The sequence below is a fragment of the Zalophus californianus genome, chromosome 3 (assembly GCF_009762305.2).
Source record: "Zalophus californianus isolate mZalCal1 chromosome 3, mZalCal1.pri.v2, whole genome shotgun sequence".
NCBI lineage: Eukaryota > Metazoa > Chordata > Mammalia > Carnivora > Otariidae > Zalophus > Zalophus californianus.
This window is the reverse complement of record NC_045597.1, coordinates 39,889,373-39,915,374: the sequence shown is the minus strand read 5'-3', so window position 1 is coordinate 39,915,374 and position 26,002 is coordinate 39,889,373. Positions and strand designations below refer to the sequence as shown.

Genomic DNA, 26,002 nt, shown 5'->3' with positions numbered 1-26,002 from the left:
AACTAAAACTTGAAACTGTATTTTCAGAATACAGGTAGTAAACCCCTAACCAGTGTGCCTTGATTTCTAATTAAGAGCTGTTTTATCAGCATATGTTTATACAAAAATTAGAGTAGAAATCATCACTCTGGATGTTGACCAAGAATTAACACACTACAATCAGGAATTCAGAACATTTATTGCAAGAGCTGAATAATTGTAAATAACGTAGAACTGGCAAAGCAGTAACAAGGATAATTGTTTAGATATTTATTCTGTCAAAGTCATCAAACACCCCTCACAAACCGACAAAAATGTACTGCAATAAGCAATGCACCCCTACCCATTATTTTCCATTATACTGTGGAAAAATGTGAATTGCTATTTACAAAGTAATTTTATTTTTGGTAAGAACAAATTAACTATCAGATTAGCAAACGCTTTTTTTTTATTTTTTATTTTATTTATTTTTTTACTTTTAAACTGATGTTGAACCGTGGCATTAAGATAACTTTCACTTCTTTCAATAAAGACATTTTGTTGCATGCTATTTATTTGTTTAAATCATCTGTCATGCCTTAACAAAAACCTCCTAAGAATGTTCGAATTTGGATTTGTTTGCACGTGCAACTGAGATCTTATTAACATTAGTTGTCACTCTGTTGGTTTGACCTAAGTGACAAGATGCTGGTACCTGCCAGGCATTGACCGACTATGATAACAAACAGCTAAACAGCAATAATTAGAGATTTATCCCTTTATTTCCCCCAACTAGCCTACCTGGAGAATGTTCTGTTACATCATGAAGGCACAACACATTAAATATTTTGTGGCTATGGTCTAACACTTGTGTTACAACAACATTATCTTATATGAAGATCAACACAAACTCTGCCATTTCAACAAAGTTGTAGACACACATTTGCTCAGTTGAAACTATTTTTGAATAGTAATTTTTCTTCAATATATGCTAATTTTGATACATTAGTTTTGTATGAGTGACAAGTACAGGATATTATATTTACTTTCTGAAGGATAACACTTTCCCATTACTCTCTCACTGAATGCTACTAATTAAGTGAATTTGCTTTCACCTACTTTGAAAACAAGGATGTCAAGAAAATAGGTTCTGAATTTCCAAGCTTTTGCAGAAGTCCTGTTTTTATATAAAGTTTTCATTTTATCTTTATTTTTTACAGAATCCTAGCATCATAAGCTGTCACAAAAGAAGCAAGATTCCAGAACCTCTTTTTTATACCCAAGTGTTTGAGATCCTTTGAACAATGTGTGTCAAGACAGACTACTAACGCAGAAACACCTCACTAAAAGAAACAACAAAAATAACGACAAAGAGGCAAATTAAGAAGAAGGAAAGAAGCAACCATAAAACACAGAGTTATGCTACAACATTTTTTTAGGTGAACGTTGTAAGTACACAAAAGTTGTTAATAATAACTTGCTTCTATTTACAAATACTTTAACACTGATTGACTTACAAGTATCCACTAACGTTGTTAACAGCACGATAGGTTTAATGCTTATCTTTTTAAGTTTCGCTTGAAGTATAATGTCAAGTATAGCAGTCCCAGCACAAATCAATGACAAAAAGAGCACAAGTTTCTAACTGGATATGTTTGTCAGTCACTCTAATCCATGGAACTTTCTTACTCTCCAAATGCATATTCTATCGTTCATAGCAGCAGTCCAGGGTCAAAAGTAAAATTCAATTAAAAAACAAAAAACAAAAAACAAAAAGGATATTTGCACAATGGAGTGATCTCCGGAGAGTTTAATCAATTCTAGTAAACAAGATCACATGGCTAGTAGAACTATCTTCTCTTTTATATTGTAAAATATTGTATCCTCCATGGTGCTAACACAAAGTTATGGATATCCCTGCTATAAAGGGGCATAGTTATAGAGATCTATTGAATACATAAAGCTCTGACACACACGGTATTAGCATGTCTATTTAGATTAAAGTTATTAGGTCCCATATAGCCTTTTTTTTTTTTTTTTTTTTTTTTTTTTTTTTTTTTTTAGAGTTGGTGCTCCTTCGGACTCTCAATAGTACCTCCTGCTTGCTTATAAGACTTCAGATTTGCCAGAGGAATGTCTGTCATGTGGCTGCCATTGTTGAAATGGCCTTCATTGGAGCCATACTGCTTACGGTCATTGAACTGGTTCCTGTTGCTATCTTCTTTCCAGGCTCTGGTAAGGGTGTGCCCATTCACAAGCTTGTCCTTCTTGACCCATTCTTTCTGGGGTGCAAACGTTGAGAGAGGAGATTTAGGGTGTTGATATGGACCCAAGCCAGGAGGCATCCAGCAATTATCAGAGTGACCCAAAACCAAGCACTCTTGAGTGCACATCTCTGTAGCTTCAGCTAATCCTCGGGGACCCAAAGGCCCATCTACAGAGGGCGAGAGACAGAATAAGAAAAGAAAGTGATTAGAATTTTAATGTAAAATTGTCTCCTTAGAGAAAAAGTGCATTGGTGATCTCATTTTCTCATGAAAACTGTAAGTTAAGCAATTCAAAGAATTCAAATTCTTTCAAGAATAACAGAAAGAATCAAATTCCTTGTGGAAGTAAGAATTATCTCTTTCCTTAGGCCTTCATTTATACCTAGAAACAGACATGAGTAAACAGATATATCATTTCTGATCAACTCTTTCTATGGCATATGTACTGTTACTGATTTATCTTCTAATTCTCAACAAAAAGCTCTTATTTATGAGAAATGAAAAACAGAAAAATTGTATGTGTGATGTTGAAAAATGTGTAAATGTAGAACTCCATAAAAACAAAATGCAAAACTAGTACTTGAAATACAATATTAAAAATAAGTACTCTAAATGGTTACATAAAATGTCATTTTTCCATATAAACACATGTTAATTTTATTTGAAATCACATGAAAATAATTGCACAACATTTTAAAAAATCAAAAATAATTTAAAGAATATTTTGATTAATGTGTATATTACTAAAGGAACACCTGGTCTGCTGAAAACATTCTGAAATCCAAGTAAATAAAAAGTCATTTGCATCCAAAGACAGCATTTGGTTCCTTCCAAGCGTAAACCATTTTCTATAATTCTAAGTGTATTAAATAACCCAGATTTCACTAGAGTGGAAGTCTAGCTAAGTTGCAAATTGGATCACATGAAATCTAATATTCAGGGGGGGAAAAGTCATTGTAGATATTTATCTACTGGTTTGTGTTTCTTTGCTTGTTTTTACTAGCAGGCAATCTAGAACATATATTTTAACCAAGATTTCAAAAGTAAACTCTTTTCTGATTATATAGAGGAAATTAACCTTTTACTGAAAAACAACAGCCAAATGAGTTAGGAAAAATTTGTTTTGTTTCATTCTTTTCCCCTTGATTAAACAGTCAAGTGATAGGCTGGAAATTAGGAATTGATTTTACGAATGAGGTTACGTGGATAGGCAAGAATGGCTGAGGTATAAAGCATTTTCAAAACAGAGAGTCATCAGAATAAAACCGTAGAAGACAAAAACATCCGTATGTTTGCCACAACAACGATTAAAACACTAAACAACTGGAATGTGTATCTTTGCTAAAACCCAAGTTAGCACTACTCACATTTTTAAGTGCCCAATAATTGTGGTTTTTTAATACTAACATCTGTCTGTCTGATTAATATTCCAGTTATTCCTTGCATATAAAAATGCCTGACAAAATAGGTAAAAGTTGATGGCCAAAAGCTGAGACCCCAAAACACAAGCAACATCGCAACAGACACCGGTTGTGAAAACAAAGTGGCTAAAATTTACTGTTCCCTACAGACTCAAATTTTAGCCATTTTTAAAATCTAAAATCTTCTCTTTAGAAAAACTTTAAAATTCTTTCTCATCTGACCTGTATTCCCATCCCCTCAAAAACGAACATTTTTATTTTGTTTAAATACATGTTTGTTACTCAAAACCATTTCTCTCACAAACCTCCAATGATTACTAACTTCCTAGTATATTGAACTTAAACTTCTCTATGAGCCTTTCTTTGCCCTCTGAATTCTGCCCATGCTTCAAAAGTTCAAACTAATTTCTCCCTTCTAGGTTCATGGTGGTGTGCTCGGTGACTCTGTATCCACAAAGCTGATGCATTTTGCTTTAACCAATCCATGCTCCTTACATTGAGATCACAGGTTTAGAAGATGCTTTTGCCTCTTCTGTATTCATTTAATTACTTACTCTTTCAAGGTCAGCTTGCTTCCCAAGTACCACAACTAACTTCCATGACTACACCAATTCAAAGCTCGTACGCACCTTGAAGATTTCCACAGATCTCTTACTGATGAATGACAAATTTCCTAACTGAGCTCCCTCAACTCTTGCCTTAATGATACTTTCATCTTGTGGGGGGCAGGGGTTCTGTACATTAATGAGGATCATTTTATTTTTGTTTTATCCCAACTAGATTTAAAATCCATTAATGGAAAAAAAAATGACTTCTCAAGTCTTCTGATCTCTCATAGTGCTAAGCAATAGTGATGATCTATGAACAATGTTAATTGTTAATTAAAATTTTATGAGGTTGAAAATGTTCTGAGAAATAATTAAAAATATTCTCTGCTTAAAGGCAGACCTTAATTATAATAGAAGATGCTGACTTCAGAATCATCACACCAAAAGTTTCCTCAACAACACATCTCTTTGCCTAGCAATACTTTGTGACAGATAATAAATGAATTATTTAACTTCTCTGTTAAATATATTCACTCCTTTCAAGACATCAGTGGAGATAAGGTAATCGCCAATTTGATGTGTAATCTAGCTTGAGGTCTAGACACCAACCTTTCCTTTTTACCTTTCTAGAACCATTAAGTTTTTGTTGTTGTTGTTGATACCTCCAAAGGAAAACAAATAATCAGCTACCACAGAAATATCAATAGAATCAGGTTTTTTATTGAGTACATAAAAAGGGTAGAAAATGCAAGATTATTTTTAAAATAGCTTTATCGAACATTCACTGCCCTCTCATTAAATTAAGAATATTATCCAGAGATTGAGAAAGTATGAGTGTGTGAGTATATGTGGACCCTTAGTCTTCAGCAATGAGTGACACATTTTAACAAATAGTGTATATATACATTTTTCAGAACTGGTAACATTTATTTATTCCATAAATATTAAATATTTACTGAGCATGTACTATATGCTGACACTGTGACAGGCACCAAGAATACAGCAGTGAATAAAATCGATGTCAACGCTGTCCTCATGGAGTTTTCAGATAATATCTACCAATTATCTTGGTAGATAATTATTTTAAAACCAGTGAACAAAGAAGGCAGAAAAAGGTGTCCTTCGGAATGAATAGGTGTCATTACCCGTTAACTGATTTAGGAATGCTTGTCTCTCTCTCTCTTTTTTTTTTTTTTGGAATGCTTGTCTCTTTACAAGGTAAAAGAGGGACTTTGTTCCCTGTTATGTCATTTCTACCTTTTTCTGGAAGTTCCTCTTACAGATAATTGGCAATTGATGACATTCATAGTCAAAATGTATGTGTACTATACAAAATCTTTGACTCGTAAAAAAATGAGTTTCTTTACATTAAGTAATATTAATCGCTCTTTGAGAATTGTACTTATGATTTATTCTTAAAAATAAATTTGAAGGCTTTGATAAAATGTGTAAGTAAATGTAGAGACATTTTGTAGATTCTTAGGTAAGTCTTTCAGGTACCTGATTGCTGTATAAGATTTAAGGATCCACCACAAGGTAGAATAGGACACTGGGATGAAAGTGTTTGTTACTTACAGCCCTGAAGGAGAAAAGTCCACCCCACACAGAGGACTGCACCAAGAAATAGGCTAAAAAGGAACTGGGATTTCAGGGGGCAGTTTATGCTTGGCAAATGGGGTGCGGGGTGAGTTGGTTTCCTAGTCTCTCCGTGGATTGACTAATTTGAATAATTTCTGAAATTCTAGGGCAGAGAGGATGTCCCAAGATACCTGGTACCTGACACCTGGAGCAATTAGGGAGGGTACATAAGGACCTAGGAGTGTGGGAGCTCTAGAAGGGAAGTAGTGTGTGGTTTGGCCTTATTCGAGAAAGGGAACTCTAGTCAGGGCCTCAGAACTAAGACTGCATTAAAGGAAAAAAAAAAAACACTATATTAAACTATATCACACCGGTTTCCTTATATGCTTGAGCTGCACTGTGGGAAAATACACTTTGCTTTATGCTTTGGTAAGTTTTTATTTTGGAACATGACATTGAATAGGGAAATTTTTTCTTTCTTTTTTTTTATTTTTGGAAAATAACAATGCTTCCAAGTTGTCAGGAATTGGTAAGAAGGAAAAAAAAAAAAAACAAAACACTTTTTAAATTAAAGAGTCCTGACAGCCCCTGCTCTAATCAGAAGCATGCTAAACATGGAAGTTTCCAATTCATTTCTTTTGGTTTTAGAAACAATGACTGAATTGTTTTCTACTTTTTTTTTTTTTTAAAGATTTTATTTATTTATTTGAGAGAGAGAGAATGAGAGATAGAGAACACGAGAGGGAAGAGGGTCAGAGGGAGAAGCAGACTCCCTGCTGAGCAGGGAGCCCGATGTGGGACTCGATCCCGGGACTCCAGGATCATGACCTGAGCCGAAGGCAGTCGCTTAACCAACTGAGCCACCCAGGCGCCCTGTTTTCTACTTTTTGAAAGGAGAAAAACATTCTTTCTAAGGCACTGATACTGAACGTTGTCACTTTCTAAAATATATTTAAAAATAATCTTTATCCATCAAATATAGGGCACTTAAAATATCAGGAAAGTTTTGCTAATATTGTGAAGAGTATATGCACTAAAATACTGCTCTTTATCTTTGACCATGTTTATTTTTAATGTTATCACTATAAGTAATTATTTTAATTGATGACTAATTATAGTTATTTTCCACTCATAAGTTCCCTCAAAAAGTGTTTACTGAATATCTATCATGTATCACATGTATCAGATCCTGTGCTGGATTCTTAATAAATGCCTTAAAATTTTACACTGGTGTGTGTGTGTGTGTGTGTGTGTGTGTGTGTGTGTGTGTGTGTGTGCGCGCACGCGCGCGCGCACGCATCCACATGCATTTTCCCTGTTTCTCCAATTTTTTATTTACTTTCTTGTCCTACTTGTGCTACATCATACAGTATCTATTTAGAACCCAGGTTAGGATTCCAAACTTACCAATACTTTCTACAATTCCAGCATTATGCAACTTGTTTCCTTTTTCCTCAAAATAATTAAAATCCACCATCATGATTGTTCTAAAACTGAAGCTTTTATTGATTTTTTTTTTAAACCTAAATTCTTTGTTCCCTTTCAAAATCTGCAATCCATGGGTTTGGTTATCGTTCCAGGTTTTTGAATGTATAAAGACACAAGGGCTGATGAAACTATACAAGCCATCTGTCTCTGCATTTAAATGTTGAAAGCAAATACAAAAGCACATAACCGAAAGCTTGAAAGTTTTCTCAGTTAATATTTATATCAGGTGTCAGTGTATTTCTCTCTCCACCTTTGCACGGCTCACCTTCCACTCAAAACCCAGCAAAATACTTTTTCTATGGTTAGGCATTGACAGCTGTCAGAGAGCTGCTTGAATTGCTGACTTTTAAAGATGTGAGCTTGGGTGCCTGGGTGGCTCAGTTGGTTAAGCGACTGCCTTCGGCTCAGGTCATGATCCTGGAGTCCCAGGATCGAGTCCCGCATGGGGCTCCCTGCTCCGCAGGAAGTCTGCTTCTCCCTCTGACCCTCTTCCCTCTCGTGCTCTCTCTCTCTCTCTATCTCATTCTCTCTCTCAAATAAATAAATAAAATGTTTTAAAAAAAAAAAGATGTGAGCTTAAAATGTGAGACTATCCAAGATAATGGATCTCCAGCTATATCTAAATGGTAGGATAGTTGAATGGGTCTTGATCTCATTTATTATACCCAGAAGCAGAACTGTTACTTCATTGATTAACTCACTGCTGTAATTAAAGTACCTTCTGGCCTGTCCATGTACTTTTCAACCTGATGACATGAAACCTTTTAATTCCAAAGCTTGAAACTGATATTTAAAAAAAAAAAAAAATCATGACACCTTTCATATTTCTGGTTAGGTTTCATACTATATGAAGATTTGGCCTTTTATGTGAATGAATTTTCTTTAGAATTTTTACTGTTGGGTAAAATAAGATTAAACAGACTGCCAGAATTGAATTGCAAAAGAGGTAAGTCATTTTTTTATCATCTAGGATCAGACTCATCCCAACTCACACAATTTTCCATTTTGTTCAATTTTTATTATAGAAAAACACCTCTTCCATGCAGAACATATCTGATTCTCATGTTATAATGGCCTTTATTGTGATAAGAACATATATCACTATTTTTATGCAAAACATTTGTTCTTAAGTTCCAATTGTGCTGATTTCCCCAAGATTTTACAGAAGCAGGAATGGAGTATGCAGAGTTGTGCATCACTGAACACCTTATAGTGAAGGATGCATCCATAGATTTGGATTTGCTGACGCAGTTTCCCAGATCTCTAGGCACAACGATGAAATTTCTTCACTTGTTCTAAAGAAATTTCCATTTTATGTAAGCTTTTATCCTATAATGTTGTTTTGCACTTGCTGTTATTAAAATACTGAGAAAAATCTTACTCTACATACTTATTTCTTGCCTAAATCAACTTTCCTATAATAAAATTTCAGGGAAACAAATATTTTCACTCCCTACATTCGAAGTTAATTTTAGCATCTCTAAGAAACCAATCCAAAAATATTAGTATTTTTACTAGCTCATTTTCACCATCATTTTTAGCTTATTTCTGTTCTTCTTCTTTATCTTTTTCCTTTTTTTTTTTTTTTTTTTTTTTTTTTTTTTTTTAAAGATTTTCTTTATTTATTCATGAGAGACAGAGGGAGAGAGAGAGAGAGAAGCAGGCTCCCAAGGAGCAGGAAGCCCGATGCGGGACTCGATCCCAGGACCCTGGGATCATGACCTGAGCCGAAGGCAGATGCTTAACCATCTGAGCCACCCAGGCGCCCTATCTTTTTCCTTTTTTTCGTATCTTTCTGTTTTCTTTTCTTCTTTTTTGAGGCAAGGTATAAGAGCATAACAATTCCCTATCATTTTTGTGGATTACTTTGAATGGAAAGCTAAAGCTAAATGCTTATGCAAATATGGACGGCTCTGAAAAAAAAGTGCGATAAATTCATTTGCTAGGCACCCCTCCTATCTACTATTCCATCATCCCTTACTATCTTTATTGAACAGTTGCTGTTAAAAAATCAAATCAGTTAATTTGTTTCCAATCTAAATATGGCAAAAATTAATTTCAAATATGAGAGTTGGCGTGAAAAACAGAGGAAGTTGTTGAGCATTGCCCACATCCCCTTTAGATACATCGTTCTACTTCAGATCACATTACATGATGCCAAATCAAAATTTTTTTAAATCAGTGTCACATAGGAATAAATATCAGCTATTACTCTGTTCTCACACAGAAAAACAGTCGAAAGGTATAATAAATTCCATTGCCATGAACTGAGATTGGTGTATGAAGTAGTATAGTGCAGTTATGTTGGTGGTCTAAAGTCCAAAACTAGATCTGGCAAATTTGAGTATACTTATGGGAAAAATATTTTTCATTCATTCATTCAACAGGTTTTGTTTGATCTCATGTTAGTTTCCAGAGATTGCTACATAGAACATCTAAAATCAGAACCGGTCTAGAAATCTCAGGTCACATGATCATCATCCATAGCTACGGCAAACAGAAACACATTTGAACCACAATAAAACAATGAATTAATATGGACTTCGTGAAAGTAATTTTAGATTTCTAAAAGATTTTAGCTCCCAGTTTCTCATCTCTAAATTGAGAGTAAGAGACTAGATTTTGATGAATGACCTCTACTGTTTTCTTATTCCCTTATCAAATACCATTGTGGTTTGCCATAGATAATCAAACTTTTCAGTGTCATATTCATTTTAGTATTGAGAAGCCCCATACAGAGCAAAGGAATTATAAATCAATTTTTCCTATAGACTACTGTATTATTTAGGTCACATTTGGGTTTTCGAATGTAAAACTGTATTTAGAACACGTATTTAGATTTCTAAATCTAAGTAAAAAACCTAATGATTTTGGCAGAGTTTTAGCTTATAGCTCAGGTTTAAACCCTACATTGTGAATGCACCTACAGTCACCTTGAGAAGCAAATGCAAAAACCCACACCAGCAGGATTTGATGAAACCTTTGGTTAACAAGTAAACAAGGATTAAATGTTTTACACATTCCTCATACAGATTATTTTCCTTCGTCACAGATGAAAAGTCAACATTTGCAGATGGAGACAGTCCAAATACAATAACACACGATCAGCCCAAGCAGCAGACTCTCTGCAGGAGAGGATATTGCTATTTGGACAGACTTTATAGCTCACAAAGAATGGAGAGCACTTCATTATAAATCTTAAGGTTTCTTCTGCATGGCATAAGTATCAGCTGCTTTTTTCTCTCCTGCAAAAGCTAACTGCTGCAAAGGAAATTATCTTTGATAATTTTTTCTATTAGCCATTATTAGTCTTTGATGTTGTGATCAGTTGAATGGGAAAGGTCTAAAGTTATTGATTCTTTAAATTAATTACCAAACTTTGACCAAATTGCATGATGTGAAACACCTTATTTACATTATTGCAGATCACATTTATCTTCTTCTATAGTTTACCATTTCTTTTGATTACATTTAGTATCTTTCATTTTAAGTACTCATTCACACATTGATATTTAATAGAATTATTCTGAATTATTCTCCACTATTTGCAATTTGCATTGTTTCTCAAAAAAAATGTAGTAAATCTTATTTGATGTGCAACACATTTTAAGGAGCTAATCGAAGGTGTTAAGAAATGAAGTAAGTTTTTACAGATTAATTTTAGGCTGAGATCCAAATTAAAAATGAAGATGCAAACAATGTAATCTTTTGTCTCCTTAAAAAAATTCTCAGTTGCTTATCTTTAGATAAGTTTTAACTAGGCCAGTAGTACACAATATTGTGAAGTAATCTACCTTTACACAATCTCCAATGGTTCCCATATTTCAGAATGGGGATGAGAAATAAAAACTGGTCAACTTAACTTTCACTTGCACAGTGTGCTCTGATGATCTTCACCTGGGACATTTATAACTGCAGGCTTGTTCCTCCCCTAGTCTGAGCTAGAGATTCTCAGGGTCTTCAGAGGGCATAGAGACTTGTCCCGGTTTATTTTAGGCATTGAGAAATTTGGAGGAAATTCTTTGCTAAGTTATTAAAAAAATTAAAGACTCTATATATTTTAAAAGATGTCTGAAAGATTATTTTTAAATGGAGTAAAACATCAATTCTATGGTGTGTGTGATCTGTAGGGGTGGGTGTGTATGTGTGTTTATACCTGGATTATCTTTCCATAACTTTGAGATAAGGTAGCATTGATCAGCGCTTCTCAAATGCTAATGTGCATATGAACCACGTGGGGAAATCAGTCAAATGACAATTCTTGTTCAGTAAATCAGGGGTCCTCAGTTCCCTCATTGCTAACAATCTCACAGATGCTGTTGCTGCTCATGTTCAAGGATCTCACTTCAAGATGCAAGGACACTGAGGATTTATCTACTTCCATTCTGTCCTGTCCCCCATGGTCCAAACAACTAAAGCTCTCATCAGAGTTAGCTGGTGGGCTTTTTAACGCATATATTGCTTGACCCCATCCAGGAATGCTGATTCTGTAGGCTTGGGGTGAAACCCCCAAATTTTCAATTTTAACAAGTTCCCCGGTGCTGTCACTTTTTCCTGATTTCTCCAGTCCATCACTAGTCTGTTTCCTTTTCCAGACCTCTAAATGTTGGATTGTTCAGTGCTCTTTATCTTGACTCCCTCCAGGTGAGCTCACATAATTGTGTGGCCTCACATGTCATATATGTAGTGGTGATTCCCCAATTTATATTTTCAGCACCATATTGTTCTCCTGGGCCACATTAGTATTATCTGACTACCAGCTCCTTAACATCATTTGAATTTCTTAATTGGCCGTTCCAAGTAACATAATTCTTGCTATTTTTCCTTTCCCCAAACCTGCTACTCTCTCTGCATTTACCATTCTTGTATATGGCACACTGCTTGCTCAATTCAGATGAAAAAGAGAACAAGAAAGGAATAAGCCTTGGCACCTGTTAGGCAGAAATCTAAAATGCCTCTCCCCTCAATATTCTCTAACCTATCCCTGGGACCATGAATAGGGTAAGATATCACACAAGTGATTGTGTTACATTATATGGCTACTATGGACTGAAGGTTTCTGTCCCCCAAATTCGTATGTTGAAGCCCCGATACCCAATGTGGTGGTATTGGGGGGTGGGACCTTTGGGATTAGATGAAGTTTAAATGAGGCATGACAGAGGAAAACTCAACAATGGGATAAGTGCCCATATAAAGGAGAGACAAAAAAGCTAGCTCCCTCAATCGCAACGCTCTTCTCCCTCTCCTCTACCCTCTCCTTACCTCCCCTTTCCCCTCCCCCTCCTCAGCCCAGTGAGGGTATGGCAACAAGAGGGCTGTCTGTAAACCAGGAAGAGGGATCTCACCACACACCAATTTTGCCTGCACCTTGATCTTGGACCTCCCAGCCTCCAGAACTGTGAGAAATGAATGTTTATTGTTTATGCCACTCAGACTATGGTACTCTGTTATAGCAACCCAAACTAAGACAATGTCAAAAGGGACATTGCAGACATAATAAAGTCATTTATCAACTAATAAAGTTGACTTTTAGTTAAATAAAAGAGGGATTATCCGGTAGGTCTAATATCATCCCTTGAAAACCAGGGAGTTTTCTCTAGCAAGAGGCAGAAGGGAGCTCATATTCAAAGCACAAGAAGGATTCAATATGCCACTGGTGGCTTTCAAAATAGAAAGGAACACACAGAAAGGATCTGAGAGCAGCCTCTAATGGCAGAAAGCAACTCCAGCTTGGCAGTCAGCAGGACAACAAGGATCTTAGTCCCACAACCATAAGGAACAGGATTCTGCTAATAATCAAAGTTAGCTGAAAAATGGATTCTTTCTCAAAGCCTCCCGAGAAGAGTTCAGTCCGGCTGATACCTTGATTTCAGTCTTGTGAGACCCTAGGCATGTTGAGCCCACTTGGACTCATGAGATAATAAATGGATGGAAGCTGAGAGAATATATTTGTCATGCTATAACCAGCTAAACTGTAGTAACTTATGACTCAGCAATAGAAAACTAATATAACATCTGCCATTTACTCAAGACACAAAGTTCTTTAGTCTACCTACTTCTCTGAAAACCCACCAGCTCAAGCCACTATTACTTCCTAACAGGACTCCTCCTTCCACTTTTTTTTTAAGCTCAATCCCCAACATGGGGCTTGAACTCATAATCCCAAGATCAAGAGTTTCATGCTCTACCGACTGAGTCTTCTTACACTCTTTTGACATTCCAATCTCTAACTAGAGGCCTCTATCTATCTATTTCAATCAATTGATAGATAGAGACATAGTTGACCCTTGAACAACATTGAGGTTAGGAGCACTGAACCCTATGCGTTGAAAATCTGTACATAAATTTTGATTCCCCCCAGATTTAACTACTAATAGCCCACTGTTGACCCCAAGTCTTACTGATAACATAAATAGTCGATGAACACGTATTTTGTATGCTGTAGGTATTATATGCTGTGTTCTTACAATAAAGTAAGCTAGAGAAAAGAAAATGTTATTAAGAAATTCCTAAAGAAGAGAAGATACATTTGTAGTACTGTACTGCATTCACCAAAAGAAAAAAAAATTCATGTCTAAGTGGACCCATGCAGTTCAAACCTGTGTTGTTCAAGGGTCAAATGGAGTTATAAGCATATAACTAATGTACTTATATTAGTTTCCTATTGCTGCTGTAACAAATTACCACAAACTTAGTGGCTTAAAACAACATAAGTTTATCTCTTACAGTTCTGGATATCAAAAGTCTGAAATCAATTTCATTAAACTAAAGTCAGCATGTCGACTGCACTGCTTCCTTCTGGAAACTCTGTGGGGAGAATCCATCCCCATTCCTTCTTTCAGCTTCTAGAGACCATCCACGTTCCTTGACTTCTGGGTCCTTCCTCCATTTTAAAAGCACGTCTCTCCAATCTCCACTTCTTTTACCACATCACACCCTCAAACTCCTCCTGAATCCTTCTTATAAAGACCGTTGTGATTACATAACACCTAGGTGGATAATCCAGGATAATCTCCTCATCTCAAAATCTGAAATTTAACCCCACAACAGCAAAGTCCCTTTTGCCATGACAGATAACATTGTCACATGTTCTGGGGACTAGGTTATGAATATATGTGAATATACTCAGCCTAACACAATACTTAAAGCAGAATGCCTCACTCCTTTGCCTCCCATCACATCAGAGTAAAAAACATGCTCCTTTGCATGTTCCAAAAAGTCTCACATGACCTGGCTCCTGCCCAACTCTCTGAACTCATATCTCTCACGTATTCTCCTCAACCCCACCTTACTCTGCTCCCTGAATTTCTTGCTGTGCCTCCGATACACCAAGATTCATGAGGTCTCAGGGCCTCTGGATTTGCTATTATTTCTGTCTGGACTGTCTTTTCATTGGCCTTAAAGAAAATCACTCACTCACTGCATTTAAATTTTTCTTCAAATTCAATCATACATGCATTTCCTGAGCACTTTATAAAAACAAAATATCCTCTACCCACTCTATTTCCTTACCTAGCTGAATTTTCCTTAAAAGCACTCATTGCTACCTGCCACAATTTTTTTATCTGTTAATGATCTAGCTCTCACAGTAGAATGTAAGCATCACGAAGCCAGGTAATTTGCTTTTTGATAACTGCATGTATTACCATGGCCTGGGACATTGTAGATAATTACTGGGTATGTTTCGAAACAAAGGAATACATAAAGTTTGTTCTGAGCCCCAGATCAGCGAGCTAACATTAAAAACTTCATAAAACATTATGTGACAAGTAATTTACACTGAGAAAATAGTAATCGAATAGTTTTTACCTGTACATGAGAAACATTGCTAAGAGTGCATAGCATAAAACTTCACTAAGATAATACTTGGAATGTCTAGGTGGTATTAATAAATGCAAAATAGCTGCGTTCAAAAGCACTAATGCACTACCCTACTTTGGTGACAAAGCAAGTGGAGTCCCCTAAAGTGAAACATAATTGGGTTGCTTCCTGTGTCCTATCAAACTACTTGATCATGCCAGAAAGTTCATAACTCCTTTAACCATCAAAGCTTTTTAGATGTCTTCAGAAGTCCAGAGTCACAGGATCCATAACAAAATAATTCTTGAAAGCCTGAAGACACCAAAGTAATTATTAACCATTATTCTAAAACAGAGCCCTAATGAGATGCAGATAATTGTGTAGAATTTAGCTCTTTGGTACAGGTATGTTCAGGTAAATGGGAAGACATTTAGAAAAAATTAAGTTGATTAGGGAATGTATTGAAAACAAATGTAGTTTAAACTCTGTAAATATACTGGCTTAAAACTCTAAAAGATGAAATTATTTTTCACGAAATTTAGGGGAAAGTGTGATTTTATTTTATTTTTTAAAAGGATTTTATTTATTTGACAGAGAGAGACACAGTGAGAGAGGGAACACAAGCGGAGGGGGGGGTGGTGGGAGAGAGAGAAGCAGGCTTCCTGCTCACATGACCTGGCTCCTGCCCAACTCTCTGGGACCATGACCTGAGTCAAAGGCAGACGCTTAACGACTGAGCCACCTAGGCGCCCTGAAAGGTGATTTTAAAAGAAGATAATATGTCACATTAGATTACATGTAGAATAACATGGCAATATTCACTGCTTAAATTCAGTGGTACATAAAGAAAACTACTCTAAAAAATGAGAAGTTTAATGTTATGTTTTGAAAGAATCTCCTAAGGGAACTGTCGAAAACGGCATTACTTCATTATTGAAAATGGCCTGTATAATAGACTATTGTGGAGAGAAATCTTGCCCTCTCAGGGTGATGCATAGAATTACCCATTCCAATCTAAAATGTGTGTTTATCTCTGAATGCACCTTGCAAATCCAGAGAAATTACTTCATTAATATCAGTCTTTGAAAGATAAATTTCTCTCTTAAAATAATAAGTGTTACATGGGAATTTTATAACATCTATACAAATTCAGCTGAGATTCCCTGCATTATTTTCTGCTCTGCCTATTGCCAATCAGAGACCATAGTTTTCTGATACAAGAAAACACCTCTTTAATATTTTGATGTTATTGGTGGTTGGCCCTAACTCCCAACTATTCAAGAGACATAATGTGGCCATATTTATCACCAAAAACTCATTGTCATTATGATTCTATGAGATGTAAATCATTATCCTTTTTCTGAGATAGAAAAACTTCATTGCAACATCAATGTACTTTACCATCTAGACAAAAATATTTATAAATTTCTCAAGATTAAGCTTATGTTTACATGTAAAATTTTAGGCAAACTAGCATTATTCTCAGAATAGAGTTTCAGAGTAAAAGTAAGAACACAAAAGGAGGGATAGGCCTGCCATTAATTCTGTATCCAGGAGAAAAAAATCTTGGTAAGCAAAATTTGACCTTCTATTCTGAGGGGCCTTCTTTTTTCTTCCTCTGGGTTATTTCAATAATTTCTTTGGAGGAGTTATGGCTAATCACATCTGCTTCCTATCTAGGTCTGCTATCCCTTTGCAATTAAATATATTTTATTATCTTCCAATACATCTCATCAAAATGACCTGTCTCTTGGGCATAATTGGTGGTTGGCTACTCTGACAAACTCATTAGTCTTATAATGTTATTGACTAAAATGCTAAGTGTTATCCTTTGGAACAATATCTACATCTCAGTAAGAGCCACAGGAAGCCTTTTCAACTCATAGACATGAAGGCTTGAGGCAGGAGGGCAGATGAATAGGATTTAGAGACAGAGAAGGCTTTGAGGCATCCATCAAATCTCCAGGGGAAAATATGGCTCTCCACAAGCTGAGTACCTAGTGTACCTTTCCATGTCCTGACATGGAAGAGATGGCACTCAAAAAGATTAATGAAAAGAGTTTGATGAAAGAACTCTTCGTGGAGTGTGGGCTGGGGAAAGTGAACTAATAAAAAGTAGGGAGGGAGGCAAGGACCTAGAAAAGTATAAAATTATTACCAGTCCCATACCTAAAGGGATAAGGAACAGGGAGAGCGGAAGGACTTGAAATCTAGAAAGAACTATGGAAGATTTGGAAGAATGTGTTCAGGAAACCAGAGAGCGAACAGATAAGATAAATTATAAAAGATAAGAACAAGTGTGGGAAAGTCTTTGATTCTGCTTTTTTTTAATGTAAATCACTAGACACAAAGCCAATAAATACCCTTCCAACTGAAATCCAAACTCAAAGGCTTGACTGGTCCAAACACGGTTTCAAAATCCTTTATGGTCATCCACCACAAATCCAAGTGTGATTAGTTTGGAACATTTCCTATTAACTATACATAGTATGTAGGGCAATTACAAGGATAATAACTCAGAGTAAATATTTTTTAAAAATTCAGAGTAGCCACGTGAGTTGATAAAAAGAGAGCTGGTAAGAATGAATGAAATATACAATTGTCTTCTTAATATTGTAGTAAAAATTCTTGAAATGTTGCACTTCACATACTCACCAAAAATCACACTCTTTGTATATATAGATCATAACAAAAATAACTAACCTAGTATATATTCATTGAAAGTAAAACTTACTGTAAATTCATAAGTCATAGGTTCTGTGTCTTTTTGACCTTATGCAGTAAAATATGGTTAAAGCCCCTGATTCTTGTTTCGAGTTCTTGAGTTGGCCTCTGTGCCTCAGTATACCACATCAATAAAATCACAAGACAGCTGGTCCTTGCCAAACATTATCAATACTGCTTAGGATGTCAGTTAGTTTCTCTCTAATAGAAGTAACCTGCACAGTGAACCTTTACTTTTTAATCTAGATGACAGTCAAAGGTCCTGAGATCTGTGAACCTTTGGCAAGATTTATAAAGTTAAGTTGTCATCTAGAACAATTGGTATGGCTTTGTTTCAAAATCAATCCCTAAGAGTATTCTGTATCTGGCTGAAATGCCCCCAAAATGTTCTCCCTGTAAGCATGGAATGTAAATAGAACAACAAAAGCATCTTTTGCAGCCATGCTAAAACTACTAAATTACTTGGAGATACTACTTGGGGAATCTATCTATCTATCCATCTATTCATCCATAAGCTTGCGATCTTCAAGTTACCAAGTTGACAGTAGAATTAATTTTGTTAATATAACTAGATTATGTAGGTTTTAATTATATCCTCCAAGCCTCATTTTGCTAAGAGATGACACAGATGAGAGAAGATAAAATGGTGTTATTGGATTAAATAGACTATTTAAGTATATATATGAATATATACCAATGGTTACAATCTGTCCTTTAAATTCTTTGACATAAAGTTGAAGAAAGCCAGTCATGAACCAGGAGACAAACCAAAGATCTTCCTCAAATGCAGGGTGTTAATTTGCCATGAGAATTATTTTTCCTGTGACAAAATAAGGATTCAAGGACTTTTTTAAATATAGGCTTGTTTGCAAAGGATGAGAGGCTGGTATCTAATTAGTTTTACAAAGAGAACTAGAAATGACAACTATAAACCATATTTTCCTTACATAAAGATTCATCTTGAAAGTTGGTATTCAGGTGAATGGGTAGCAATTAAGGTGAAGGTGACACTGAAGACTTATTTGTATTTATATTAATTATTTTTGGTTAATGATCATCACTATTATTTTAGGAGCTAATGCTGTTTGAAAGTGTGTTATTTGGTTGTCTGCCTATCCCAAAGCCCTTTGGGTCCCTAAGATGGTCAAGTCAATACATGAAATTCAAAGCTGTTTTCATTTGTTTAATTAAAATGGTCATAATAAATGAACAGATTGTGTTTGTAAACATATAGAGCTTAAAAAAAAAACTTACTCTTTCTGATCGCTGCATGACGAGATAAGCAATCCCTACAAATGTTTTCTAAACTCCTATAAGACTTGAAATTACTATTTATTGCTTTCTCCTGGGCTGCTCAGTTTCTTCACTATATCTCACTGTAGTTCACTTTTTTCTTTCTTGTGAGTCTTTGTTTCTTCATTGTCTCAACACCTGGGTCTTTAGTTCCTAACTACTGTGCCAGTGGACTAGAGCTATTTAGGCCTGTGATGTTACACCAACTATTGCTAAATCTAAATTATTAGACTGACAAAATGCCCAAATCACATTAATAGGACAATTATGTGATTGTTATTGTTCTTTGGAATTGATGCTAAATTGGTGTCACATTACTTTTGCTGTTTTTCTGAAGGACATACTGGATTTTCTTTTTTTTTTCTTTTAATTTTCTTTCCATAAGAATACATTCCTGGATCACAGTATTTGAGTACCTAACAAAATGTACCAAATGAATGTAGAGATGCCAAGCCATTCCATTCTCTCTAGTTATCTCAATGACAGATGTATGTTAACCTATGATCATTTTGGCTGAGACGATCAGTATCAATTGTGAAAATGGCCACAACTCAGTTTATGACATATAGGTACTGCCTAAGTGTTTAAAGGCATGAATCAAAAATCTGACACAGTTAAGTTCAACTTGAGTGGCAGCACTTAGTGAGCTATAGGGACTGGAAAAAAAGGCTGGATTCAAGGTGAGCTGGCAATCTATGGCTGTTTATGACTTACCACCGGCTACTGACACATCTTTTTCGAGCCATCTGCTTCCTTCATATCATTAGAGAACAAGGCACAGGCCACATTTCCTGTTTATTTAACAGCGTACTTGTTAGTGACTGCATGCGTACCATCCTTATTAATTCAAGAACTTATATTTTCAGGTAGGAAAGTGAGCTATATGGATGTTGGAAATTATATACTCTAGGAGCCTATAAGATCAAATTTTCTGAAGTAGATCCAATGATTTCATAATTAGTATTTACTGGACATTTTAACTTCATTTGCATATGCACATATGTTCATTCTTAAGCTTGGCTAACAAAACTCGATGTATGAAAAATCCTTATATATTTCATGTCTAAATGGATTACAAAAACGATGGGCTGGTAAAGTTCTCTGGTTATTTTTCTTTTTTTCTTCTTTTTTCGAAATCATCCGGTCATACTTAACAGGAAAATTCCTTCACTGTGAATTATGATATTTTGTGAGTTTCCACCTTTTTAAAGCAAAATATAGTTTTAACAGAACTATTAGCTGAGATCAGGAGTAAAAGACTTACTGCATTCCCAAGTATTAACATATTCAGTGTTTGCCTTTCCTGACAGGAATAGCAGTGCAGATGTTAATTATGCTACAGAGGAACGACCCAACAAGATACCTAAAATCCTTGGTCTTTGTGCCCTCTGTCAGGTTTGATGAGTGGCTTATGTAGGAAAGTAAGGAAACGGACCCCTAACAATTGTATTGAATGAGATTTTCATCTCCCACCCAAATACCTTTCCAGAACATCTGGCTTAACCTCAAAACTTGGAATGATTATAAAATTTTCTTTGAGAGAGTCTGCAGTTGCACCTTATGCAGCTACCTACCCTTCCACCTGGTGGATTCAATTATCAAGAAACAATTCCAGCGCAGTTAAGTTGTTCGAAAGCAATAGCTGTTAAGTGTGTGTGTGCATGTGTGTGCATGTGTGCACATGCACGCCGTGTGTGAGCGCAAAGAGATATCCCAAATAATAAAAATATAATAATAACAAGTATAATAAAATAAAAAGGAATCATTGTGTCACTGAGGAAACAAAAGAGGTGCTTCGCTTCATTTTAAGGAGTTCAAGAGTTTGTTTCTTTGGCTTTTCTCTTGTGATTTGACTCATTGCTTCTAAAGCACAGATTTTTTTTTCAATATTTTTTAAATTTTTTTATTGTTATATTAATCACCATACATTACATCATTAGTTTTTGATGTAGTGTTCCATGATTCATTGTTTGTGCATAACACCCAGTGCTCCATGCAGTACGTGCCCTCCCCAATACCCATCACCAGGCTAACCCATCTTCCCACGCCCCTCCCCTCTAGAACCCTCAGTTTGTTTCAAGGTTCATCGTCTCTATGGTTCGTCTCCCCCTCTGATTTCTCCCCCTTCATTCTTCCCCTCCTGCTATCTTCTTCTTTTTTCTTTTTTTTAAACATATATTGTATTATTTGTTTCAGAGGTACAGATCTGTGATTCAACAGTCTTGCACAATTCACAGCACTCACCATAGCACACACCCTCCCCAATGTCTATCACCCAGCCACCCCATCCCTTCCACCCCCCCACCACTCCAGCAACCCTCAGTTTGTTTCCTGAGATTAAGAATTCCTCATATCAGTGAAATGTGGTATATATATACAATGGAATATTATGCAGCCATCAAAAGGAATGAGATCTTGCCATTTGCCATGACGTGGATGGAAATGGAGGGTGTTATGCTGAGCGAAATAAGTCAATCAGAGAAAGACATGTATCATAAAGCACAGATTTTATGGGCGGTGTGGAGATTCTTTTATGATATGCTGATTTGTATTTTGAATCTTCTTTTTACAGGCTTTGTTTTGATTTGGAACTTATATATTTGGAACCGAGGGTGGCATCACATCATCAGGAGGTTTTAAAGTGAGTGCTTAAGGCAAAATTCAGGGGTAGGCAGAACAACCCTTGAAGCCCACTCAGCATATCAAGTTGCTTGAATTATAAGGACCATGAAGGACCTGGAGACACAAACATTCATGTCACCCACAGCAGTTTACTGTCCCGGGAGGAATGACTAGTAGAAATACCTGGACTATTTTAACTACGTCTCTCTCCTTGCTGTTTCTCGACCTTGGTCCAGCAAGTGTAGCTGAAGTTGTATCACTGAAATGCACATGCATACATAGGACGGGACTTTGCTCTCTAAAATAGTGGTGACTTTGGTTACAATTCTTTCCTAGCTCCTCCCTCCTTTCTTTTTGTTTTTACTACAGAAGGTCTGTAAAGGAAGAAGAAAGAAAGACTCCAGTAGAGTGCTCTCCAGAAGAAGAGTGAACTATGAAAGACCACAGGAAGCAGTGAGGCTAGGTGTTCCTTTCTGCATCTTAGAGAATACTTCAGGGGCGATGACATGCACCATCTCACTCCACTATCCTGCCATGTCCTTCCCTTCACAAGAAGGAAAAAGGTAGATACATTGGTGAATATTGTGGATAAGACTAGATGTTTTGGAATTGTTGGAGAGAGACAGTAGAGAGCATTTCCCTCAGCCCTATCATTTTCATCAGGTAAGATGGGTTCCGAGAGGTAAAGTGACTTCCCAAAGGTCACACAGCTCTTTAGAATGAGGCTGTGATTTAGAGCTTCTAATTCCAAGAAAGAGTACTGCATGCTGCTGATTCTCTGTGGTTGACAGAGGACATCAATTTTAGATTAATAATGGTATTTAAAATGAGCATAACAAAATAAAATAAAAGTGCATGTGTCCATTGGAATAAAGTACAGATGCAACCATAAGGCAGTCTATGGAATGAGAACACTTGAGCTAGGAGAATAAAAGGCAATGCAAGGATGGCACAGAAGAATTGATTGCAAGGTGAAGTATTACAAAGAGTCAAATTTCCTGAGCAAATAGGACAAGGTAACTTCGTAAGCACAGAAATATGCTTCCTGTAAACTGGAATTATTCAGAACACTCCGATTAATTAAATTCACAAAGCAACTGGAAGTGACAGGTTCACTACCTGTCACTAATGTTTCTGGGTTGGTCCTCAGAACCTGGAAAATTCCCTTGTGCTGCAAATAAGTATATCTGAACACATACACAAACTTAGAGCATCTACTCTCTTTCACTTTCATTCTGGGAAACTCGACATCAATACCTCCACTTGGACTAAGTCACAAATTTGTGACTTAGTGTAGCTCATAAAAAAATCATTCAGTGACACGATAGAAACAATACCTTTCACTAGAAATCCACATTACTCAAATTCTGGAGAGAAAACAGGAAATCCATAGTGCAAACTTCATGGGTATTTTCATAATGTGTCCCCTAGCTACTTTTAGTTCTGTATAAGAAACATTTGCCATTGCATTCCAGAGTTGGATTTTGTGGCCTTTGCTAAGACAGAATCATTATTCAGAAAGCTAATCTATAAAGACTAGAAGGCTAAGCGCTGATCTTCAGGTTTGTGACAGGGTGCTTCCCTCTTCCAAGGGTTAAGGTTTAAATGCACTTATGATGTCTCTGGGACTTGTGATGAGTTGTTTTTACCGAGGAAATTGGAAAAAAAAAAAGTTTCCAGAAGGCCAGAAAAATGTTAAGGACAGAGGTAACATTTGTGTCAAGTTAAACTATGTCAATTTATTGTACAATTAGAGCTGACAAGTTTAAATTTCTGATTTTCTTTTACTGAATAGGCCGGCATTCAGAGAAATACAAGAACGTCTCTCTTTTTCTTATTCCAGAATTTACTTAGAAAATTGGTACTTAAGAATCATCATCGTGCACCTGCATTTACATACTGTATGCATTTTCTGTAGGGTCACTGTTCCTGTTACACATATTTAAGCCAAGCATACATCTGTGGGAAATAACCCTGATTTTATTCACAATTGTTAAAGCTAAATGCTTTTGGTTGCTGCTAATGAATACATGTATTTTGGGAAGATACTGAGGGAAAAAGTCATGGAATTAGATTAAGAATGTGATCTTGTGTCCATGGAGTTGGACTGAATTAGAATGAAACAGCTTTGAAGCAGAGGCTCATTACAAACATCATGAAGCAAAATTGGCAGATCATTCCCACCTCTTATTCAGAAATCTGACAGGAACTGGGGCTTAATTCCCCTTGTAATACATCTCAGCTGCATTACTCCTCTCATTACTCTATCAAACCAGTGGTTGCTGGTCTCACATTCCTAATACCCTAACAGCCTTGTTCGCACCGGTCCTCTGCTTCTTGCATCGTTGGCTAGTCTGTTCTAAATACCATGACAACAAAATGATATTCCTCTTGTATAACCTCCATATGGTTTAAACCAGGGCATGATGGATTAGGAACTAAAACACATAATTATTGACCTTTTCCTACTTGCATGTATGTCACACTCTTGGCTATCTATATGCCCTGTCTTTCATATTTCCCAATTGTAAGTCCTTTGAGCTTAACAGCCATGTCTTTTCCCTTATTTTATAAACACTCACAGTTACCAGAGCCATTCCATAGCTACATAATGCACTTTAACTCATAATTATATTCCTTTGGGTAAAATTAAGGACAATGACATCATGACATTTTATTCAATTTTAAACTTTAGAGATAAAAATACAAGTATTGAGGGCCGTGTGGGTGGCTCAGTCAGTTAAACCTCTAGCTTCATCTCAGGTCAAGATCTCAGAGTCCTGGGGTCCAGCCCTGAGTCTGGTTCCCTGCTCTTCAGGGAGTCTGCTTGTCACTCTCCCTCTGCCCCTCCCCCCACTCCTGCTCTCTCTCTCTCTCTCTCTCTCTCTCTCTCTCTCAGATAAATGAATAAAATCTTAAAAAAGTAAATTGAATTTAAGCAAAAATAAGCTACTGAAATTATAAAGCCAATGCCTCCTCTCCCCCATCCAACATAAGCACACTGCCTTAGGTTAAAAACTGCCATTTCTCACTTGGACAAATGCAGTACCTCAGACTGGGCTCCCTATTTCTGTAAAGATTCTTTCCTTCTTCTAGATTTTTTTTTTTTTCTCTCTCCAAGGAAGTTGCAGTCATCATTCTTAATGTATTTATCTTTCAAATGATTCAGACACTCTTGTATACAAAGCCTTGAAAATAGCCTTAAGAATCGCCTAACCAAACTCTGAAATACTCACATCAAGTTACAGTTCTAAGAATGGAATGTGTGCTCATCTGCTTAAAACCCTGCCCAACAGACCAGTATGCCTTAAACTTCTGATACCAGAAGTTTTGGAAAACCTAAATACCTTGCCTTTTATGGTCCCAGGTGACCATATTTTTTTTTTTTTAATTTTATATTTGGTGGAAGGGAGAGTAACAGACCACTAGTCCCTTTACGTTTGCTTGTCTTTACTTTGGTTTGGGGGGAGCTAACCTCTAGGAAAATGTGAGACCACTTGGTACAGAGCTTTGAGAATTAAAAGAAATTATTTTGTTCTGAAATATATTCTTCACAAGTCTTGCCTTCTTCCTAAAGGTACTATGTTAGTCACTTTAAAAATATTAACCTAGGAGGAACCAAAAAAAAAAAAAAAATGGACCATGTAAATATGTAAAACATATTCTTATGAGAGATTGCATAATAAAGAGCTCTGGGCTCCCTTTTGAGCACCAAGTTTCAAATATCTGTATCATCACAGGTAGTTGGGGCTTTATCTAACGTCTCTGTACCTTAAATTCATCTCTAAAATTATAGCCTATGATACCTGATCCATTAGAAGTTATTGTGAGCATCAAAATCAACTGGATATGAGGTGACATTGGTGCACAATCACAATAAAAATGAAATGAAAGACACATAGGCAATGAATCCAAAATCTTGTACTCTATCTTCCTCAGCTATGAAACCTAGAATTAACTTAATTTTGTTTATTCCTGCTGGTGTCTTTAATCTCTCTGAAACTGTTTGTATTCTTCCACAATCCTTGAAGCTGATTTGGCATCCTGTAACATCTAATTAATAAGGCTTTAGTTACTCATTAAAGATCAATGTTGAAAGCATAAATAAAATATCACTGACCCTTCAAAGATCCCATTAGGTATCAAAAATGAATGTAGGATACTTGACAATTACTTGTTGCACGAAATTCATCAGCCAGTTTTTCATCTCCTCAGGTTTACTTTTATCAAGGCCAGAAATGTTTTCTCTCTCCAAAATAGTTTCAAGGCATCGAACAAAATGCTTTACCAAATTACTATCATT

At 36.1% G+C, this 26,002-nt stretch overlaps 1 protein-coding gene across 7 annotated transcripts in view; it reads right to left on the bottom strand.

The window, feature by feature from the left end:
- Positions 1 to 346: 346 nt before the first annotated feature.
- PCDH9 (protocadherin 9) overlaps positions 347 to 26,002 on the bottom strand; it is a 918,360-nt gene continuing 892,704 nt past the window's right edge. For 6 of the 7 annotated variants that reach the window (XM_027588304.2, XM_027588303.2, XM_027588307.2 and 3 more), the window contains one exon: positions 347 to 2,392. In XM_027588304.2, coding sequence (XP_027444105.1) covers positions 2,019 to 2,392 — 374 coding nt within the window. In that variant the 3' untranslated portion in view covers positions 347 to 2,018. The remainder of the gene's footprint in view (positions 2,393 to 26,002) is intronic. The other variant, XM_027588310.1, reaches the window with a different exon arrangement.